Source organism: Octopus bimaculoides, chromosome 2 (assembly GCF_046866305.1).
Source record: "Octopus bimaculoides isolate indiv1 chromosome 2, ASM4686630v1, whole genome shotgun sequence".
Taxonomy (NCBI): Eukaryota; Metazoa; Mollusca; class Cephalopoda; order Octopoda; family Octopodidae; genus Octopus; species Octopus bimaculoides.
Genome location: NC_142929.1, coordinates 108,930,258 through 108,950,351, shown reverse-complemented (window position 1 = coordinate 108,950,351; position 20,094 = coordinate 108,930,258). Strand labels below are relative to the sequence as shown.

General features: G+C 33.4%; 1 protein-coding gene across 16 annotated transcripts in view; it reads right to left on the bottom strand.

Annotated features, from left to right (window-relative positions):
* The window catches only part of LOC106882671 (inositol 1,4,5-trisphosphate-gated calcium channel ITPR1), a 312,035-nt gene that overhangs the window by 92,114 nt on the left and 199,827 nt on the right, over window positions 1–20,094 (bottom strand). For all 16 annotated transcript variants that reach the window (XM_089347463.1, XM_089347470.1, XM_089347460.1 and 13 more), the window contains 11 exons: window positions 18,715–18,930; window positions 15,176–15,271; window positions 14,640–14,795; window positions 13,388–13,541; window positions 11,589–11,730; window positions 10,647–10,756; window positions 8,688–8,778; window positions 7,157–7,208; window positions 5,190–5,355; window positions 4,370–4,543; window positions 3,096–3,134 (listed from right to left, as the gene is read on the bottom strand). In XM_089347463.1, the coding sequence (XP_089203589.1) occupies window positions 3,096–3,134; window positions 4,370–4,543; window positions 5,190–5,355; window positions 7,157–7,208; window positions 8,688–8,778; window positions 10,647–10,756; window positions 11,589–11,730; window positions 13,388–13,541; window positions 14,640–14,795; window positions 15,176–15,271; window positions 18,715–18,930 (1,396 nt within the window). The remainder of the gene's footprint in view (window positions 1–3,095; window positions 3,135–4,369; window positions 4,544–5,189; window positions 5,356–7,156; window positions 7,209–8,687; window positions 8,779–10,646; window positions 10,757–11,588; window positions 11,731–13,387; window positions 13,542–14,639; window positions 14,796–15,175; window positions 15,272–18,714; window positions 18,931–20,094) is intronic.

Sequence of the window (20,094 nt, the reverse complement as noted above, 5' to 3'; positions counted from 1 at the left end):
TAAACTCAATCTGTTAATAAGAGTCTATATCTGTATATTCTTTTATTTGTTTCAGTCATCTGACTTTGGCCATGCTGCAGCACCACCTTTAGTTGAAGAAATAGACCTCAGGGCTTATTCTTCGTAAGCCTAGTCTATTGGTCAATTTTGCCAAATCACTAAGTTACTGGGACGTAAATACACCAACATTGGTTGTCAAACAATGGTAGGGGAACAAACTCAGACACACACACACACACACAAATACATATATTGGGTCATCCTGTAAACAATGAGGCTTTTTCAATTGTATGAACTAAAAGTTGGAGGGGGACGGGATAAACTACCTGCATCAACTTGCTATAAAAGCAGGTAGTAATTTTACCTTTTTCCTTATTCTTAGTGCAAGTTTTGAAGAGTTCGATTTTAACAGTTACTTTTTCAAAGCTATAATGGAAGTGACAAAGGAGCATATTTGACATATTTTGCTTTATGAGTTCAATAAAGGCAACAATGCAACAGAAAGTGTGAGGAATATTAATGCAGTATATGGGGATCAGATAATAAGCGTAAGCCCGTGTCAACAGTGGTTCCAGAAATTTCAAGCTGGAAACTACAGCCTAGAAGACGAGCCTCGTCCTGGAAGACCTGTAGAGCTCAACAAGGACATCCTGCAAAACCTGGTGGAACAAAATCCCATTGTAACTGTTGAGGAACTAGTAGAGAAGCTTGGATTTGTTCATTCAACCATTCATCGACACCTGTGTGCCAGCGGAAAATCAGCAAATTAGGTCAATGAGTTCCTCACAAACTTTCTGAGTCTAATTGCATGCAGAGAGTGAATGTGTGCTCTTCTTTGCTGTCACATCTCACCAATGAACCTTTTTGGGACTGAATAGTGACTGGTGATGAGAAATGGATTCTCTGTAAAATTGTCAAGCACCAAAGACAGTGGGCAGGAAAAGGAGCAACACCAGGACCTCAGATCTACTGCGAACAGCTTAAGTCAGTGCTAGAAGAAAATAACCATCTTTGGTTTCAAGACAAAAGGTGTTCTTCCATCAGGATAATGCTCGGCCACATACAGCAAGGATGACATTCCAAAGGCTGGAGCAGTTTGAATGGGAAACAATGCCCCAACCACCATATTCGCCGGACATTACCCCATCTGATTACCATTTATTCTGCAGTTCAATCATTTGGACGGAAAAAATATGAATTCTGTAGATGAGGTCAGAACAGTACTGGGAGAGTATTTTTCATCACAGACAAGTGAATTTTGAAAGAGGGGCCTTGTAAATCTACCAGATAGAAGAGTATCGTAGAAAATGAAGGAGAGTGTATTTTAGATTAAAAATGAACTTTATCTTAATTTTGAAAAATAAGAGACGTATAAAAAAACTGCATTTTTTATGGGATAACCCAATGAATAAATAAATATATATATATATATATATATATATATATATATATATATGTGTGTGTGTGTGTGTGTGTGTGTGTGTGAAGGCGCATGGCTCAGTGGTTAGAGTGTTGATCTTACGACCATGAGGTTGGGAGTTTGAATCCCAGACTGGGCTGCGTGCTGTGTTCTTGAGCAAGATACTTTATTTCACGTTGCTCCAGTTCACTCAGCTGTTGAAATGAGTTATGATGTCACTGATGCCAAGCTGTATCGGCCTTTGCCTTTCCCTTGAATAATATCAGTGGTATGGAGAGGGGGGGGGGGGCTGGTATGCATGGGCGACTGCTAGTCTTCCATAAACAACCTTGCCCAGACTTGTGCCTAAGAGGGTAACTTTCTAGGTGCAATCCCATGGTCATTCGTTTGATTTTGAATTTCAAATTCAAAATGGCTCAAGACTAGTGTCGTGCTTGAAACTCAAGAGTACCAATGAATTTTAATCAAAATATTTTGATCCATACATGTAACTCCCAATAAATTTGTTGAGTGCCCTTCTTTTGTTTGTCCACTCACTTGTGTGTATATATATATATATATATATATATATATATATATATATATATATATACTATGGGCTTCTTTCAGTTTCCGTCTACCAAATCCACTCATGAGGCTTTGGTTAGCCTGAGGCTCTAGAAGACACTTGCCCAAGATGCCACACAGTGGAACTGAATCCAGAACCATGTGGTTGGGAAGTACGCACACCTCCAATTCAAGACTGGATTTAAAGTTTTACTTCTAAATTAAGGGTTACTAATATTATAAATTATTATTTAAATTTACCTTTCAGTATAGGAAAGTCCAATTGAACTGATATCAACACTGAGCTTACTGATTGGATTAGCTTAGTGATATGCTTTATATGTACTGCTTTCCTAATTTTCTAAAGTTTCCATTGTAGTTCTCTCAGAATGATTGGAGGTCAAACAGGTAGAAGTGTGGTGTAAATAATAGTTATTGAACAAAAGACAGAAAGAAGAAACAATGTTGCTATGTGTTGGTGGTTGTAGTGCATTGTTGAGTGACCCTTTGCCAATCAGTTGGCTGGCCTTTACTTAGATATTTGTAAATGTAACTGCAACAATATTCCATGTGGATCTTGTGCATTGTAGACTCAGCAAGTAACCAAGCTAAATCATTTTCTAAACCTGAAAAGTTAATCTAGTCATTATGATTTTGTTTTGATAATATCACATATGTGTGATGTTGCTTTGAAAGATCATTAGAGATTGAGGACTAAACTATGAAGTGAATTCAAGGGATCTTAGTTATCTGTTTGTTGTTCATTTGTAGAGAAAGTTTGGCACAAAACTACTTCATTGGTACATAAGGTAATTATGTGTTTGCATTGTTAATAGAGACAAGCTTGTTATAGTCCCATTGATGGATATTCTCAATATTTCTGTTCACAGAGCTAGTGCAAGTCTAGTGTGAAGTGTTTATACTGCATGAGGATGAACATGAGTAGAATGTAGTATCAACAGTATGTGCTGGAAGAATCGACAAAAACAAAATGGCAGTTCTATATAAAAATAAGGGCTCACAAATTATATGCAGCCTGAAAATGATTAATAGATAAATTTAATTTTTCTAAATACTGTTTTATTCATGAAAATTTTAAAAGTAAAAACCAATGAAAACTTTAACTCACCCAGGCATTTTGTTTTCGCATTTTAGATTCACTTTTTTCCTAAAGAATGAAGAAAAATTGTGTTATGAAATGCAAACAGATATATGTGTAAAATGAGAAAGTTGTTAAAAAAGCGTTTTTCAAAATACAAGCTGATAAATATGTTTAAGAACATCTCTTGATATCTGGATTTTATTATTAATTTCAGAATTTGGTTATCATTGTGCCCAAAATTTATCACATTTTAAATAACTTCATATTTTTTATATTTTTAAGATAGTAGGGGAAATATTGAAAGAGATCTGCCTGCTAACTGTAGCAGGTTGTGCTGTCTCAGGACTTGACAAACAGACAATTATATACCAAAACACTTAGGGCCTGGAGGAATCATTGCACTCACCAACATCTATAATTTCTTACTCCAACACTGCCAAATCCCCATAATCTGAAAACTGGGCAAAATCATCACAATTCTGAAGCCCTGCAAAATCCTCTGGAAAATCCGCATCACACAAACCTATCACTTTGTCTGCACACTTCACATCAATAATCCACACACTCCTTCTTTTAAATCCAACATATATTCAGGTTACTACATTCAATCACCACATAACTTATACAACATAGAAGTTACATGACAACCTCAACTGCAACATTAAAACTACCATTAACATCAGCAAAGCTTTTGATTCCATTTCCTGCCAGCTACTTACACAAAATATTCAACACCTCCTTAAGAAATGACACAAAACACTGGATACCAAACTTATGTAATGCACAAAAGCAACACACAAAATTTGTAATTTCCCCAATGGAGTACGACAAGGTTCCATCTTTTTATGGACAGAATATACAGGCTTGGCTGTTTGGTCAAAAAATTTTCCAAACAACCATGCAGTTATAAATTTGATCTTATTGCACTGCAATTTAGGCAAAGCCTTTCAGGTGGTCGAACCTTATGAATGTCCAGTACAAGAACATGCAAAATGTCGAAGTATGCAGTAGAACCATGCTATGTCTGGGACAATAGATCGAAGAGTTGTACCAAGTCTTTCAGCTGATTACATGTACGCCATAAGTCTATTTGATTATAGCTGGTCTAGGACAGCATGACAATTCATTGCTTTATTTCATGATTTAATAAAATAATTGGGGGTTATGAGCTATGAGAAACTTTTAAAAAAAGACATCTTACATTCTGTTTGAACAATAAAATTGAATGAATGACACAATAGAGAAAAAAAAAAAAGTTAAATAACATTAAAGGGAAGGAAAAAAGTTAATTGAAATTTTACTTTTTTTGAACCACCCTCTTTTTCTTCTTTTGCAGCTTTCTTCTTTTTGCCATCTGGTGGTTTAGCTTTATACACCCACAGTTCTGATTTCTCAACCAACAAGCGCAGGTCATCCAAATCTCGTTTAATCTGTTTGTAGTTTTCAACATCGCTTGTAGACACCAATAGTTGGACCTTAGAAACAAAGAAATTGATTTTAGAAAAACTAAGATTATAATCAGTTTTACTTACCTTGGCAGTAATGCAAAATTGGTCAAAATCTCAGTTTTCAGTCATTGAAAAATTAAATTTGAAATTAAAAGTTATTAAATTTAACTGTTCCTAATTTAAGCCAGCATTTTTGAGGGTGGTGGGTTACTCATTTACATCTAATCCAGTACTTTGACTGATACTGTGACTGGAATATAGTAAAAAAAAAAAAAAAAAAGGGTATTGGACTCATGATTCTAAGATTGTGGTTTCAATTCCTGGACCAGGCAATGTGTTGTATTCTTGAGCAAAACACTTCATTTTTCTTTGCTCCAGTCCACTCAGCTGGCAAAAATGAGTAATCCTGTGATGGACGAGTATCCCATGCAGGTGTGGAACATATACGCCATGAAACTGGGAAAGCAGCCCTTGCGAGTTGGCATGACTCAAGAAGGAAGGTAGTTTATTACAATTAAAAAGCAAGTTTATTATCTGAGAAAGCTAAAGACCTAACTGCTGTAAACTGACATCTCTAAAACACACACACACACAAACACACACACAAAATTATGAAATGAAATCATCCAGAAAGAGAGGTAAGGCATTTGAAAAAGGTAAAATTGATATGTACTTGGTTAAAAGCTTGAAGAACCTCTTGCCGTTGACTAAAATGCCTGAAGAGTAATTGGAGAGCTCCTGATACAACTGCAGGATAGTTGTGCATCACCAGGTTAAGAAGAACCCGGAGAAACATCTTACCACCTTGTCCATCTAAATCTAATTCCGCTGTTTCAGAACTGGAATGAAATAAAAATAATAATAATAATCTTATAATACATTAACATTTTTAACTCATGGTTTTTACTATAAAGAAATATAATAAATAATTTCATTCAAGTATTTGTCTATTATTTCTATTCATGTGAAAGCACAGCACATGGCTCAGTGCTTAGAGCATTGGGCTCAAAGTCATGAGGTAGTGAGTTTGATTCCAAAACCAGGCTATGTGTTGTTCTTTATTTCACGTTGCTCCAGTTCACCTAACTATAGAAATGAGTTGCAGCATCACTAGTGCCAAGCTGTATTGACCTTTGCCTTTCCCATAACATTGGTAGCATGGAGAGGTGAGGGTAGTATGCATGGGCAACTGCTGGTCTTCCATAAACAACCTTGCCTAGACTTGTGCTTCAGAGGGTAACTTTCTAGGTGTAATCCCATGGTCATTCATGATCGAAGGAGGTCTTTACCTTATTTCTATTCATTGTCTACTATCTCAAACCTCAATCCAATCAGCTGATAACTAAACCACATCACTCACTATATCAACTATCAATATCAGCCCTCACTTAACATAAAAAACTTGAACATCATACTTAAGATAAAGTAATGTACTGTATTTAATGGCATAAAAGACACAGACATATTAGATGCACCCCCAAACTCAGCAGTGTACATTCAAGAAAAATGTTTTTAGTGCATTAAAGTATATAGTATTGTTAGCTTATGGGATGCCCACCTTCACATATACGATCCAGGGCAATTTTCTTGAGACATTTTTTGGAAACAGTGCATCTTATATGCCATAAATACAGTAAGCCATTAACTTACATCCTGTTATTGCTTTTACACTTGATATGCTATAATATCATGATGTCATGTATTCAATTGTATATTTGAATATATACATATAATGGTGAAGTATTTGTGAATGAGTCTTCCATTTAACAACTTATCTATGTACTTTGTATTATTTTATATCATAGTTTGTGAACAAGAGCCACATTAGTTTCAAGTTTCCAATGAGCCAGCTGATTTATTGCAATTCTGACAGTGAATACCAAGGAAATCTCAGTAACAAGGAATTTAAAGAAAACCATTTTTCACTGATGTTCATACATTAGTATCATTTACCAATACATACAGCAAAATATAACACACTCACACACCCACATAATATAATATTATATAATAGTGGGTTTGGACCTAGAATCAATGGCTGCAAAGCTAACTTCACAATGACGTTGCAATCATTGTCACAGGCTTCTCTTAAAATATTACTTTAAATACTGTAAAGTTTTTGTTTAAATAGACTTTTTCTAAGTATGTTTTTTTTTACCGTCAGATGAACATTACAGTAAAATCAATAGGATTTTTATGGCCCATGAATTTGATTATGTGATCTATTATGAACAGCCAAACTAATAGAATATTGTGTAAAACAAATATCTAAACTTATGTAGAACCAAACCAATATATGATAATACACAATCTGTGCTTTCCTGAAGCTTAATAAGGCCAAACCATGCTTGGAGTTGTCTCTTGTACTTGTCAGAATAAGTAAAACAGTATTTATTATTGAACTGTATTGTCTTTTCCTCACTACATAATTAACCGTAATTCACTTTCTTAGTTCTTATTGCATTAAATATGCTAATTTTGAGTTTTAACTATGATAATATGCAGTTTGTCCTAATTGCTAGAGACAGCGTAACACCTAACCGTATGTCCAAGTTTTGTTATTATGGCTGAAAATAGTTTAATATTACAATGAAATTTATACATCTATAATATAATAGTTTAAAATAAATAGAATCTAACCTCCCACCAAAGACATCTTCCGCTTGAGCTGCTACGTTGTCAAAACCCAGTGCTAAAAAAAAAAAGAAAAAAAAAAGAAAGAATATTTTATGCAAAAACATATGTATTAAGGTATCTATGATAAATTTAGATTAGTTTACAATGCCTTCATTGTGGAAAGCAAACTCATCAAAATACGTTTTAGTATTCTCTTTACACACAGATAAATATTTTTCCTGTATGTTTTATGGCTAATTGGTTGCTTGTCAGAGAGCAAGTATCTCACAAACAGAATTAAAATATATACAGTTGTACAAAATTTTATGTTTTTGTATTTGGTTTGCAAGACTCATGATGTGAACTTAAGTGTTGAAAAAGGTTTTGTTTTTATCTTGGGAGGGTCATTATGCCAATAATATACACACACACTGGTTCTGTTTCACTTCTTTCATTATTATTTGTCAACTAGTCAACCAGTAAACTAATTGATTGCTTAATTAATTGTTGAGTCAATCAATGAGCTAAGTTCATCAGAGTCCTTTTGTCGCCATTTGCAACCTCATTAGTAACATACATTTTCTACTCCAGATCTGCTTTAGGTCTGTTTGCCTGTCTCCTCCAAAATATGAACATTTTGAAAATCACCGCCAATAAAATCAATGCACCAACACATTTTGGTACTTTCAATCTCATCTTTATTTGTTCTATCCTGACATGATTTTCAAAATATTTAAAAATAACTTCTACTAACAGCTGTTATTAAATTTTAAGTATACCATGTATTAAGACTAATTGTTTTCTCTATGTGAGAGACCAGACAAGTTTTCACAGAAGGCTGGAAATGAAATAGGCGAAGGCAGGATTTAGATACTGCTTGCAAGATGGTGACACTCATTTACTACTACCACATGAAGTCAAGGCAAGGAGACTAAAATACACACACATACACACATATATATGATAACCTACTTTCAGTTTCCATCTACCAAAATCCTTTCACAAGGCTTGGACTGGCAATAAACTGTGGAGACTATGAATTACTGTACAATAAACAGTCAGTACACACTAAACTTAGGTATATACTTAACTGAAACCATACATAAGGAACCATTTCGTAAATATAGAAATTAGTCTGAACACATATTCTATAATAAAAGTGATATCATTGATGCTTAATATAAGTTGTATTGTATTTTTACACGTTGATTGATCAAAATGCATATGTATATTTAAGCTGAATGGGAACAAAAATAGTATACAATAAGAAAGAAGGTATACAAAAATATTATAAAGTGATGTGTTGGACTTAGGAGTCACATATTTTTTCCTTTCTTAATGTTTTCTGTCTCTGTGTATCTGCACTAATATTAAAAAAAAAAAAATCAAGATTTCTAGTCAAAACGAACTTATAAAGAAATCATTGTCATTGTCCTAATCAATTAATGTCTACGCTCCATGCTGGAACTTAAAGAAGTCAAAAGCAAAATGTGAAAAATAGAAATAAGACTAAGAAAATTGAATGGGTAAAGAAAAATATAAATATATAAAAGACCTTGTGTTCCATCAGTTTTCTCCAGGAATTCCCTTTTGAATATGGTCAACAAACAAGTGATTCTGTAATCCAAGCGTACATGAAGAATAAACTGTAATAAAATCAGGAAAGAATTTGCAATGACTGATTTTTGCTATCTTGCAGGTAGAAATAACAATAAAGGGAACATGGTGATCCACTGCCTCTAATATTTACAACTGTTACAATCAAGGAGGCATCAATGTGGTCACTCAACCTGCTAAAAACAACAGTAAATCAACCCTCAAACTCACGTGACTATCTTAAAAAAAAGTATATCTGAGATAATGTAGTCCTTCTTCCTTCCTTTCTTAGGCCCTTAACTCCTAATGAAGTCATAGAGATAATGTTGTGACACACACAGGGGTACTGCAATGACATACTGCTTATCTTGGGTATTTTAAACCTGACAGAGTCCTTTTCTCCTAGGTCTGAGCACAAGTGATTTCTTTCAGAGTGAAAATGAGAGCAAGTGAGGAGACAGAAGAACTGATTCCAGTACTAGACTGGTAATTTATGACTTAACCCTGAAATCTATCTGGTGATCTAATGATTGCTTACTTGCAGTCACCTAAATATATATAATCCTAGATACATAATATTACTTAATAACAGATGGGTTAGATGACTGGAATACCTTTGATCATAAGTCTGGCTGATCAGAGTTGACATGTGGCTAACCAAAACAAGATTCAGTAGAACAGTATCAGTACCTTGGCAGAAATACTCCTCATTTCTTGTCCCAGTATCAATGTTCTATAGAAAAGGCTCTTCACATTGAAAGCAGAATTGTCAAGAACAGAAAGAGACCAATTCAGCAGAGTTATTATGGTTCTCATCTCCATGTTTGTCCTGATCTTGCAGATCTTCTGATCAATGGCATTCCAGTCATCACTATCCTGTCTCTTATTTGGAAATTCTATTTCAAGGGTTACATTATTTAAGGGTTACATTTTTGTTTAAGACAATAGAATACAATATGAGGAAAATTTGGCTGCTGTTTCTATCAGGAAGTGCAACTACATAAAAGTTCCCCATCAGTTTGAATTCACTGGATTGCTAAAGTAGGTAGAAATTAGTAGTGAGGATTGCAATACTAACATAAAACTGATGATTTTTAGAACACTGCTATAACAAGTTAATAATCAACTTAAATGTACAAGACTTTGAATACAAGACTAATCCACAGAATATTCCTCACAATTAATGTTGCAGGCATATTACCAATGTAGTTAGGATTCTCTCTGTCTCTCTTTTTATATTATTAATAAACAAAATATGACAAGAGAGCTCAAAGTTTAAAAGAGAGAACAGTTAAGTGAATTGCTAAATAAACCCATTAAAAAATTGAACTTGCAATTTGATATTGATTTCTAACAGCCAGAAAGGCACATGTTTTGGGGAAGAGTATAGTCAATTACATCAAACCCAGAACTTTTCTTATCCCTTAGAAGGAAGGGTAAAGCCTACAATCCTTAACAGAGCTTCTAAGAGTAGTGGAAAGGAAGGAGAAGGTATCCTCAAACTGGAAACCTATTCTGAATGCTTGCAACAGAGGGCTATGCTAAAGGCATCTAAGAACCAAGTAATGGTATTAAACCAGGCAACAACAAAAGTAGGCCATGGCAGGATTTGAACTCAAAATAATACAGAGAACCAGAATAAGAGCCACAAGAAATTTTGTTTGTTGTTCTAATAACTCTGCCAACTCATACCTGTAATTTATTTTTATTGAACCCAGAAGGATGAAAGACAAAGTTCATTTTACCTTTCATGCTAAACATAAAGTGCCACAACTGGTGCAAGGTCTTTTGTCTGGCATTCTAACAATTCTGTCAGTCCATTACCTAAATTAACAGTTTACAATACATTCTACTTTCTAGTAAGAGATTATTTTAAATTATTTAAAATCAGTTAGTCAAATTAACATTAAAAAACAACCTGAAGTATGGTTATAATCTTTAATTTTGTGTCCATGATAATTGTGCTGTTTTTGTCTACACTTTTCTTAGTTAATAAATGAGCTGGAAGGCTGCTTTTGTCTTCAGATTCTGTAACAAAAACATTTTAGTAAAATATATTGAGAAGACTACATCTTTGGGAAAAATAAAGAAATAAACAAATTTAATCAGATTGAAATATATAGAACTAACTCAATTCGATCAGAAACCTCCCTTTGTCAAGATAATTCTGATTAATATAATATATAAAGAATGAAGTAACAACAGTTTTGATTTCATTTAGTTTCACAAATAATTCACAAAACAGATGGTAAAATAATTTTGATCTTAATGGGATCTTGCCAGTAAGTTTTTAAGGAATATTTTCCTATAATCAAAATAACATACTTCTATTCAACAATTTCATGATTTTCTAGAGTGCACCTTTCATAGCTGACATTTTTTTTTCCAAACATGTTAAGCATATAACAAGATATAAGATGTATGATTTTAGTACTATTCAAGAAAACAAACTGAGTTTAAACCATTTTAAGTTAAAAGTTAATCATTACATGAATCTCAAGAATGCACAAAGCAAAGCTTAACTCAAAGGTGTTGAGTCAAAGGATTAAAATCTTGTATCCTGTGATTGGGAATACATTGTGTTCTTAGTTAAGAAGCTTAATAATCAATGTCCATTAAAAACAGAAATTGTTAGGAAGTGTAACCAGCAAGAGTGGTGCATGTATATTTTGTAAGTTAGTGGTGTTGAACTTAAATTTCCCATGGCTTTGAAGAGGAAAACCACTCTTTTGAATCAGTACATGAAGATTAAATTTTTCGAGATACTATGATTATCTACACATTAATAGGTGAGATGACATTTTTGTTTAAAAGGCTATACAACTTGGCGTTGTAAAACTATATTTCACTACATACTTACCATCAACAAGTAGTTTGTTCATTCGAACATTCTGTTCACTGGGAGTGCAATCAAGTATAATTAGTAATGTCTTTGTAAGACGAAGCAAATCACTGAATGTGTAAAATCCAAAGTAGATCAGATGTTTGGCCAAGTTCACAACCTAGAGAAAGAATTATGAATAATTCAATAACAGATCTAGTATCACTTTTGGTAGATACAAACATGCTAAATAATTTTTCTTAGATTACTTTTATTTTGTTAGGAATATAAACATAATGACATCAATAAAGCAAAAACAAAACTTTTCTGGAACTAATGGTATTTAGAAACTGCATGGAAGCCTAAAACATGTTAATTTGCTTATCTGTTTTATGTTCATTTTTCTATGCTGGTAGAATTTGGATTGTAATTGCCAACTCTTGTTTTACAAGTAAGGAATTTTTTAATCCACAACTTTGAGAGCACAGAGTTATGGGACATCAATGTTTATTAGGAATGTAAACATAACATCACCATTTTTTCACTCAATCTCATGTGAGAAGAGGAAATGACAACCTACACACACACACACACACAATACTTTAGTTAGCTTGAGACAGTAGTAGAAACACTGCCTAAAACACTGTTCAGAGGGATTGAACCTAAGTCCATGTGGTTGTGAAGTGAACTTATTAACTACACAATCTAATAAATCGTTTTCTTATGATGCATTTTCCTTTTCCCTCTGAAGTGAGTTGAAAAACAACAAGGCTTAGTTAATAGCAGTCACTTTAATAAATGTAATTGTAAAACTGTGGATATCAACTAACACCAATTGTGCAACAGAAATTAAATATATAAATAATATAATAATCAGTTCAGAATCAACAAATCTAGCAAACAGTATCATTTTAATTTAGGACTACTTTTTAGATGAACAGAAAAATTTAAGAAAAGTTGTGTTTTTTACTGCTTACTCAAGAATGGAAGGGGAGCATGCATGACTGTTCCCCACCCCTAAGGCCTCCAAGACTCTTAGGAAGAAATCTTTAAACCAGAGACCTGGCATCATTTGACTAGAGGACCTCAAGTACCAAGTGGTAGTGTTAAAACACATGGTCAGATTAAGTCTACCATCCAAGAACTCAGAATACAAAGAGTTGTGACAAATACTGGCACCTGATTCTCTATCAGTTCTACTAATCACTGTCTTGGATTGATTATATATTTGAGTAACACTGAAAAAATAAAAAGCAAAATTGACCATAGCAGGATTGAACTCAGAGTACAGAGAGTTAGAACAAATACTGCAACACTTTTTGCCATATGCTCTAGCCATTCTGCCAATTTGATGCCTCTTTTATTCATATATTTGCATATATGCAGATATCCATCTGTGCATCCATCTTTCCTGCCCACTATTCCTGGGTGGGTCATAGGTGTAGAATACCGAAGCATCCCCTCCATAGGATCCTATCAGAAGCAAACATCATTAGACTTCCTAATTTATTCTGATATTTAATAGATATTTCTCAAGTCAGTCTATTACACTATCCACACATGTTGTGGTGGGAGGAATGATGGTGTTTATGACAGTGAGATAAATGAATATTCTTGACCGAAGAGATCAAATTTTAAAAAATTCATGTAAAAAGACTTAGTAAACACAATACATTAGATAATAATCTGTAGTATTAATTAATCTCTCCATGAATAACACTGCATTATGCCTGAATGGGTAAAGGTGGAAGAGAAGAAAGAAAAAGCCTCCAAAAATAAATAAATAAACAAATAGATAAATACAAAGTTGTAAAAAATTATAGCAAGTTGATTATTACCTCGTAAGTAAGTTCATTCTGGAATCTGTCTTTCTGTAACCAACTAGTATCGGCAGCAACTGTAGATAAATAGTCCTCTACAAATTTCATGGTTGATGCAAATCTGCTTTTAACCTTTTCCTTTTCAATATCTTTACTATGAAGTGTTTCATAACTGATCAAATGTAATAAAAGTAAATTACATCAGAAATATTATCAATGAAAAAATATTTGTCATCAATGTAATCATTATTGTCATTGTTTTACATTCGCTTTCCCTGCTGGCATGGGTTGGGTATGTTTCTTGGTACTCGGTAGATACCTCAAGAGACCACATCTCACTTGTTAGTTTCATTTTTGCCTTGTTCTCTATGGTTGAATACCCTTCCCAACACAAGTATTATCCAGACTGCACTGAGTACATTTTCTCATGACATAACGGGCCTTCCTAACTCCACACTTAAATGAATGTAACGAGTACATTTTATTGCAGCAAATCGACTGAGGTCCATGTCTTTTGATTATATTTATAGGATATATTTTTGTAATTTCATTTCTTCTATTTTAACTGAAACTGGAATTTGTTAACATCTACACAGTAGTGACCTTAAGCACTACTGAAAACCATAATCAACTCCAATGAAGGATAATGTATTTACTGTCACTAATGTTTTATTAAAAATAAAATCAGACATGTGAGTAGAATTCTCCTCAGCCTTGCTTGGAACCTAAGAATACTGCACAGTAAATAAATATACAACTGTTAAAGAAAGCAACAATTAATTTCTACTTCATGAGTTCATTGGAAGCTTGTCACTGTTTTGCATAAATAGTGGTGTTTTTTTTGTTCTTTTCAGGTTTCTTTAACTATCAGAAATTTTCTCCAACATTACAAAGAGACCTACTGATGATATTTTTATTAAACCTGGGCCATGAATCTTATATTCAAAAATCTAACATCATTCCATGATATTTTACCAATGTTCTTTAGTATTACAAAAACTGTTGGTTTGAGAAATAGTATTTGTACATGTTTTGCTCATAAATGTAAAATTTCAATGTAAATCTTAAGTCTGTATGTTCAAAGCCATTACATTGTCTAAGATAAAGGACATATGATGTTTGTTGGTTCAAATCATTATGATTCTATGTTGGGTCTTCACAACAAAGTAATCTCAGTTCTAATCTTATCTATTAGCCTACAAATTCCGGTTAATACAGAGATAGATATTTTTAAAGAAGCAATACTGGAAATTAAATTCAGATTACTCACTCTTCAATCAGAATCTTTTGAGGAATTTCTGACCAAAGTCTGGCATATTTGACTGGAGTAACTTTCTCTTGAGGGTCTCGATCCACATGCATGTGTAGCATCAAACGACAAAAAGATGCTCTGATATCGTTTGACAGCATCTCATCCTCCATACACCTAAAGAAATATTGTAAGATACAAAGGAAACAAGGATAAACTCTGACATACATTTCATTTGTTCTTCCAAGTCAGGCTATTCATTATACAAAACATTATGCTTGAATCTTGGATGCAACATAATATTACCTACATCACAATAACTGCATCTCTCAATATAGATTACTGATAAATAAATTTTTGTCTTTGAGAATATTATTTCATAATATCATCTTCAGAATATATCTTTACAAAAATTATTATTTAATCATTTGTGTATTTGTTTTGCAAGATTCTTGATGTTGAAACAGATATTGCAATACAATATATTGTATAACAATATTGTATAATCCTTCATCTAATTATTTACAATAGTTAAGAAACCTAAATATAAAACTTACTTCAGAATCAGTTCAATATCAAGCTGTGTACTAAGTTTGTCAATTGCCAAATATTGTCGGTCCAGGCACATGTGTGAAAACAGATCTAACTGGTGCCTGTGAAATAGAAATATGATAAAATTGAAATAACTATAATAAATGTAATAAAATATAATTTTGTTTACATAGAAATTTGTAATGTTTAAGCTTTTTCTTTAATTATTTCAATAATATAAAAAGAGAAAATCAAAACTATGTTACAGATTCAGTTTACTAAGTAAACTTAGTACACGGAATTGTCATGATGACTTATTAAGTACCACTTGAACATCAGGTACAATGTAATCAACTAGCCCCTTCCCCAAAATTTCAGGATTTATGCCTATGGTAGAAGGGGTTATTATCATTACTGTTTTTATTATCATTATTAAGGGAGCAAGCTGGCAGAATCATTACTCTGCTGGAAAAAATGCTTAGCAGCACTTCTGACTTCTGATTGCAAGATTTCACTTTGCGTTTCATCCTTTCAGGGTTGATGAAATAAGAGCCAGTTGAGCACTATGTCAATGTAATCGACTTACTCTCTCCCATGAGATTGTTGACCTTGTGCCAAAAGTTGAAACAACAACAACAACTGCCACCACCACCATCACCATCAAGGTGGCAAGTTGGCAAAATCATTAGCACACTGGGAAAAATGCGTAGCGACATTTTGTTCTGAGTTCAAATACTACTGAGGTCAACTTTGCCTTTCATCCTTTTGGGGTTGATAAATTAAGTACCAGTGTAACACTGAAGTCAATGTAATTGACTTGCCCTCTCCCACTAAATTTCAGGCCTTGTGCCTTTAGTAGAAAGGATTATTATTATTATTATTATTATTTTTATTATTACTATGATTATTATTATGGTGCTGAGCTGCCAGAATTGTTAGCATGCCGGGCAAAATGCTTAAGGGTATTTCGTCTGCTGCTACATTCTGAGTTTAAAATTCTGTCGAGGTCAACTTTGCCTTTCATCCATTCAGAGTCAATAAATTAAGTACCAGAAAATATTATTATTATGATTATTATTATTATTATTATTATTATTATTATTATTATTAAGGTGGCAAGCTGGCAGAATTCTTAGCATGCTGGACTAAATGCTTAGCAGTATTTCACCTGTTGCTATGTTCTGTGTTCAAATTCTGCTGAGGTCGACTTTGTTTTTCATCCTTTCAGGATAAATTAAGTACCTGATGAACACTGGGGTTGATGTAATTGACTTGCCTCCTTCCTCAAAATGCTGCCCTTGTGGCAAAATTTGAAACCATTATTAACATTATTATTATTATTATTATTATTACTTTTGTTTATTTTGGGGGAGGGAGTGGAAATTATGTATTCCAGCTACTTTATCCAAAGTTTCTTTTTCTTTTGACACTAAAATATGATTCAAAGCATCCTCAATGGATTACCTTGCTTACACCCAAATATTTAAGCTGTAAGGGATGCTCAGAGTCAAATCTGAATCCAAAGCTTAACATCACATCCCATTGTTTCCAACACTGTGTGTTGAGCAGGGTGATGAAAAGGATGATGAAAGTATGAAGGCGCTCATTTTAAAAATGAAACATGCATTTGTTTTTAAATAAAAATGCAGATAATATGAGTAAAACCAGACTTCTCCACCAGATAATTTTCTACTCTAGGCACAAGGCCCGAAATTTTTGGGGAGGGGACCAGTCGATTAGATCGACTCCAGTATGCAACTGGTACTTAATTTATCGACCCCGAAAGGTTGAAAGGCAAAGCCAACCTAGGCGGAATTTGAACTCAGAACATGAAGATAGATGAAATGCTGCCAAGCATTTCGCTTGGCATGATAACGTTTCAGCCAGCTCGCAGCCTTTCTCCAACAGATCCTTTGCAGTCAACTTAGCACTGGCAAAAGATCCTGTAATTGTTTCTCGTGATGTTATAAAGATCAATTCAAATAGCCCACTAAAAGGACTAGTAGTGACCTGAAAACCTAGGGAGAACAAACAGCAGATCACAAACCATGGCATGAAACCATCTCAATCATTGCAGAAGTGTTTGAATAATAACAGACTAAAATGAAAAGGATAATAACAAAGATGGAAAGTATCACAATTTCAACTATTTCCACCTTCGTTTATCAAGTGCATACTTATGCAAGCATATTTCATGCAAGGTTCAGTTTTCTGGGTCATCTAAAATCCTAACTCAAAATATGAGAAAGAAAAAGAAACAAAATACTTGGTTAACAAGGAATAGTTGACAATATGACTATGAGATAAAATTTTGAAGGTGACATATTTCTTTTTCTCATTGCTTATTTGGGAAGAAAGGTAGTACCCACGGCTTCCTACCTTTTACAAGGCCTCTGAGGCAGGTTGTGGGGAGTGAAGGAAGCTGTCCTTAAACTGGTGGCTTGGCCTGAATGCTTGCAACAGAAAAGACTGTTAAAGGGATCTGAAGTTCATCCAGGTTGTGGTGTTTAACTAGGCAATGAATTAAGTTTCTCGATTGTTTATACTGTAACAGGATTTAAACTCAGAATACAAAGCAGCAGGACAAATACCACAAAGTATGCTATCTGATGTTATAATAATAATAATAATAATAATAATAATAATAATAATAATAATACGCAAAACACTTTCAATACAGTAAACATAAGAGCACCACAGCAAACCACAGCACATACCCAAGGCGCACAGAGCTGCGCTCGGTAGTGAAGTGAAAGTACGTTATAAAAATAAAACTACTGAATAATAATAATAATAATAATAATAATAATAATAGTAATAATAATAATAATGATAATAATAGTAATAATAATAATATCACCAGTCCACTGTTCTAGACTCATGCTTTTTTTATTAAGAAAGTAAGGCAAAGTTGGCTTGAGCAGGAAATGAACTTGCAATGTAAGAGGCTAAAAAATATACCATAAGGCAGTTTATCCAATTCTTTTATGTTTCTGTGAATTTACCACCTTATTTCCTTGAGTATATGATAAAAATTACATCTCAATAAAAAAAATTCTAGAAATTATGAATTTTAACAAATATATATTTGTTAAAATTCGCACATTTGTTAATCATGAACATTCTGAAGAACCTAAAATATTTCTTCATATAATATTAATTATTTTATATTAATTCTGAAAATATGTAAATGACTGGTTTGAAGTTGCTATTAATTAGAAGGATGTTTTAAAATACATATTTTAGGTTTGTCCTCTGTTATAGTATGGCTATGTTGTTGTTCAGCACCAGATCAACTCTGATCAAGCAGACCTTTGGTTAAAGGCTTTCCAGGTATGACTATTTCAACTTTATAGCAGCATCTTGGACTACATTATCTAATGTGTCCTTCCAATTCTCTAAAATGGTGGGTTCTGATTCAAGGGAAGTTTGCTATTTATAGCATGTCAAAAAGTCATGTAGAAATTGCTTCCTTGTTGGCTTCTTAGTTAGATTATTTCATAAGGTAGGAGGGTGGGTGATCATTTATTGTCATATTTGTCTGGTTATTGGAATCCAGACTTACCTGTAGTATTCTAGAATATCTCTGTCATTATTGTCAATGCATTCAGCTTTTTCATAAGCTAGCTCACGGATAGATTTTTGTTTAGTACCATTGTCCCAGACAAGAATCACATCTTCTTCTTCCTGTGTGTCCAAAAAGGAGGTTACCTGTCCTGCATCCTGATGAGGATCATCAATCTCAACCTCCACTTCCACTTCCACTTCAGTTTTTTCAATTCTGCCAAAATCAGAAAAAAAAAAAAATAATTAATTACAAGTTTAAATAATTCAACGTTTTCAATATTCTCATTCATAAAAATAACTCTTGTCAGGGAGAAAAAATAATAAAGAAATATAATAAAGAAATATTTCAATATAATTCAGACTTTTACCTATCGGACAAGTGATTTGACTTAAGGCCATGTATTGAGACTGAAGCAGTTACTTAATGGAAAAGCTATTAAATTCACAAAACTGTTAAATTCACTTTTCTAGTTATTGCAATCTGCTCACTGTCATAGTGGAAATGTGTCAGGACCCAGGTAACAGTGGTGCAACAAAAATTTTGACACTTCAAGAAATAAATGGAAAGTGAATTTCACTGATTTTGTGCATGTCTTTAAATGACTCAAATGGTTATTCACTGATGTAACTGTTTCAATTTATTGTCTTAATTGATTAAAATAGAAACAAGACAAACAAGTTTAAACATTTTTCATAGATTCTGCCTCACCTAAAGCTAAACATGGAGGAGAAAAGGACCTGGAAATGTCAGAAAATTCTCTATGTAGCAATAGGGAATAGAAATTAATAACTGGGAAGTAGACTAAAAAAGTTACTTGATATAAAATGAATTTATAACACTATTTAAGCATAGCACTGCAGTATCATCTGTAATGTAGGCCACAATTTTAAAGGCAAGAAGTAAGTTTATTTTGATCAATTTTTTTTTTTATTGGGATTGGTCTGAAGGCTCTCCAAGCCAGTAAGACTCATGCAGTTATATTCCTCCTCAGCAGTTCCAAGTTAAAGGATGTAGAAAATCATGAATAGGGAAGGTCTTCCTGAAAGTTGATACTTTAGGAAAGACTGGGTCAATGATTAGTGTAGGAATTGGGGGAGGGAGAAACAATATGGGTAATGATCAGAGGAAGGGAGATGAGTGAGTTAGGAGAATGAGTTGAGACCAGCCTTACTAAGGAGCAGAGGTGACAGTAGCAGCAGTAGAAAAGGCAGAAAGAGACGACAGCAAACAATGTTTAAGCTTTAACAAAATACCTTTAAGGTTTAGTGATTAAGTTCAATGTACAGCTATAACTCCATGTTTTATGTAACTATGTTTTCAAGTTCAGAAAAGAAAAATCAATGGTTACATTGACATGAACTGAATTTTTAACTACTA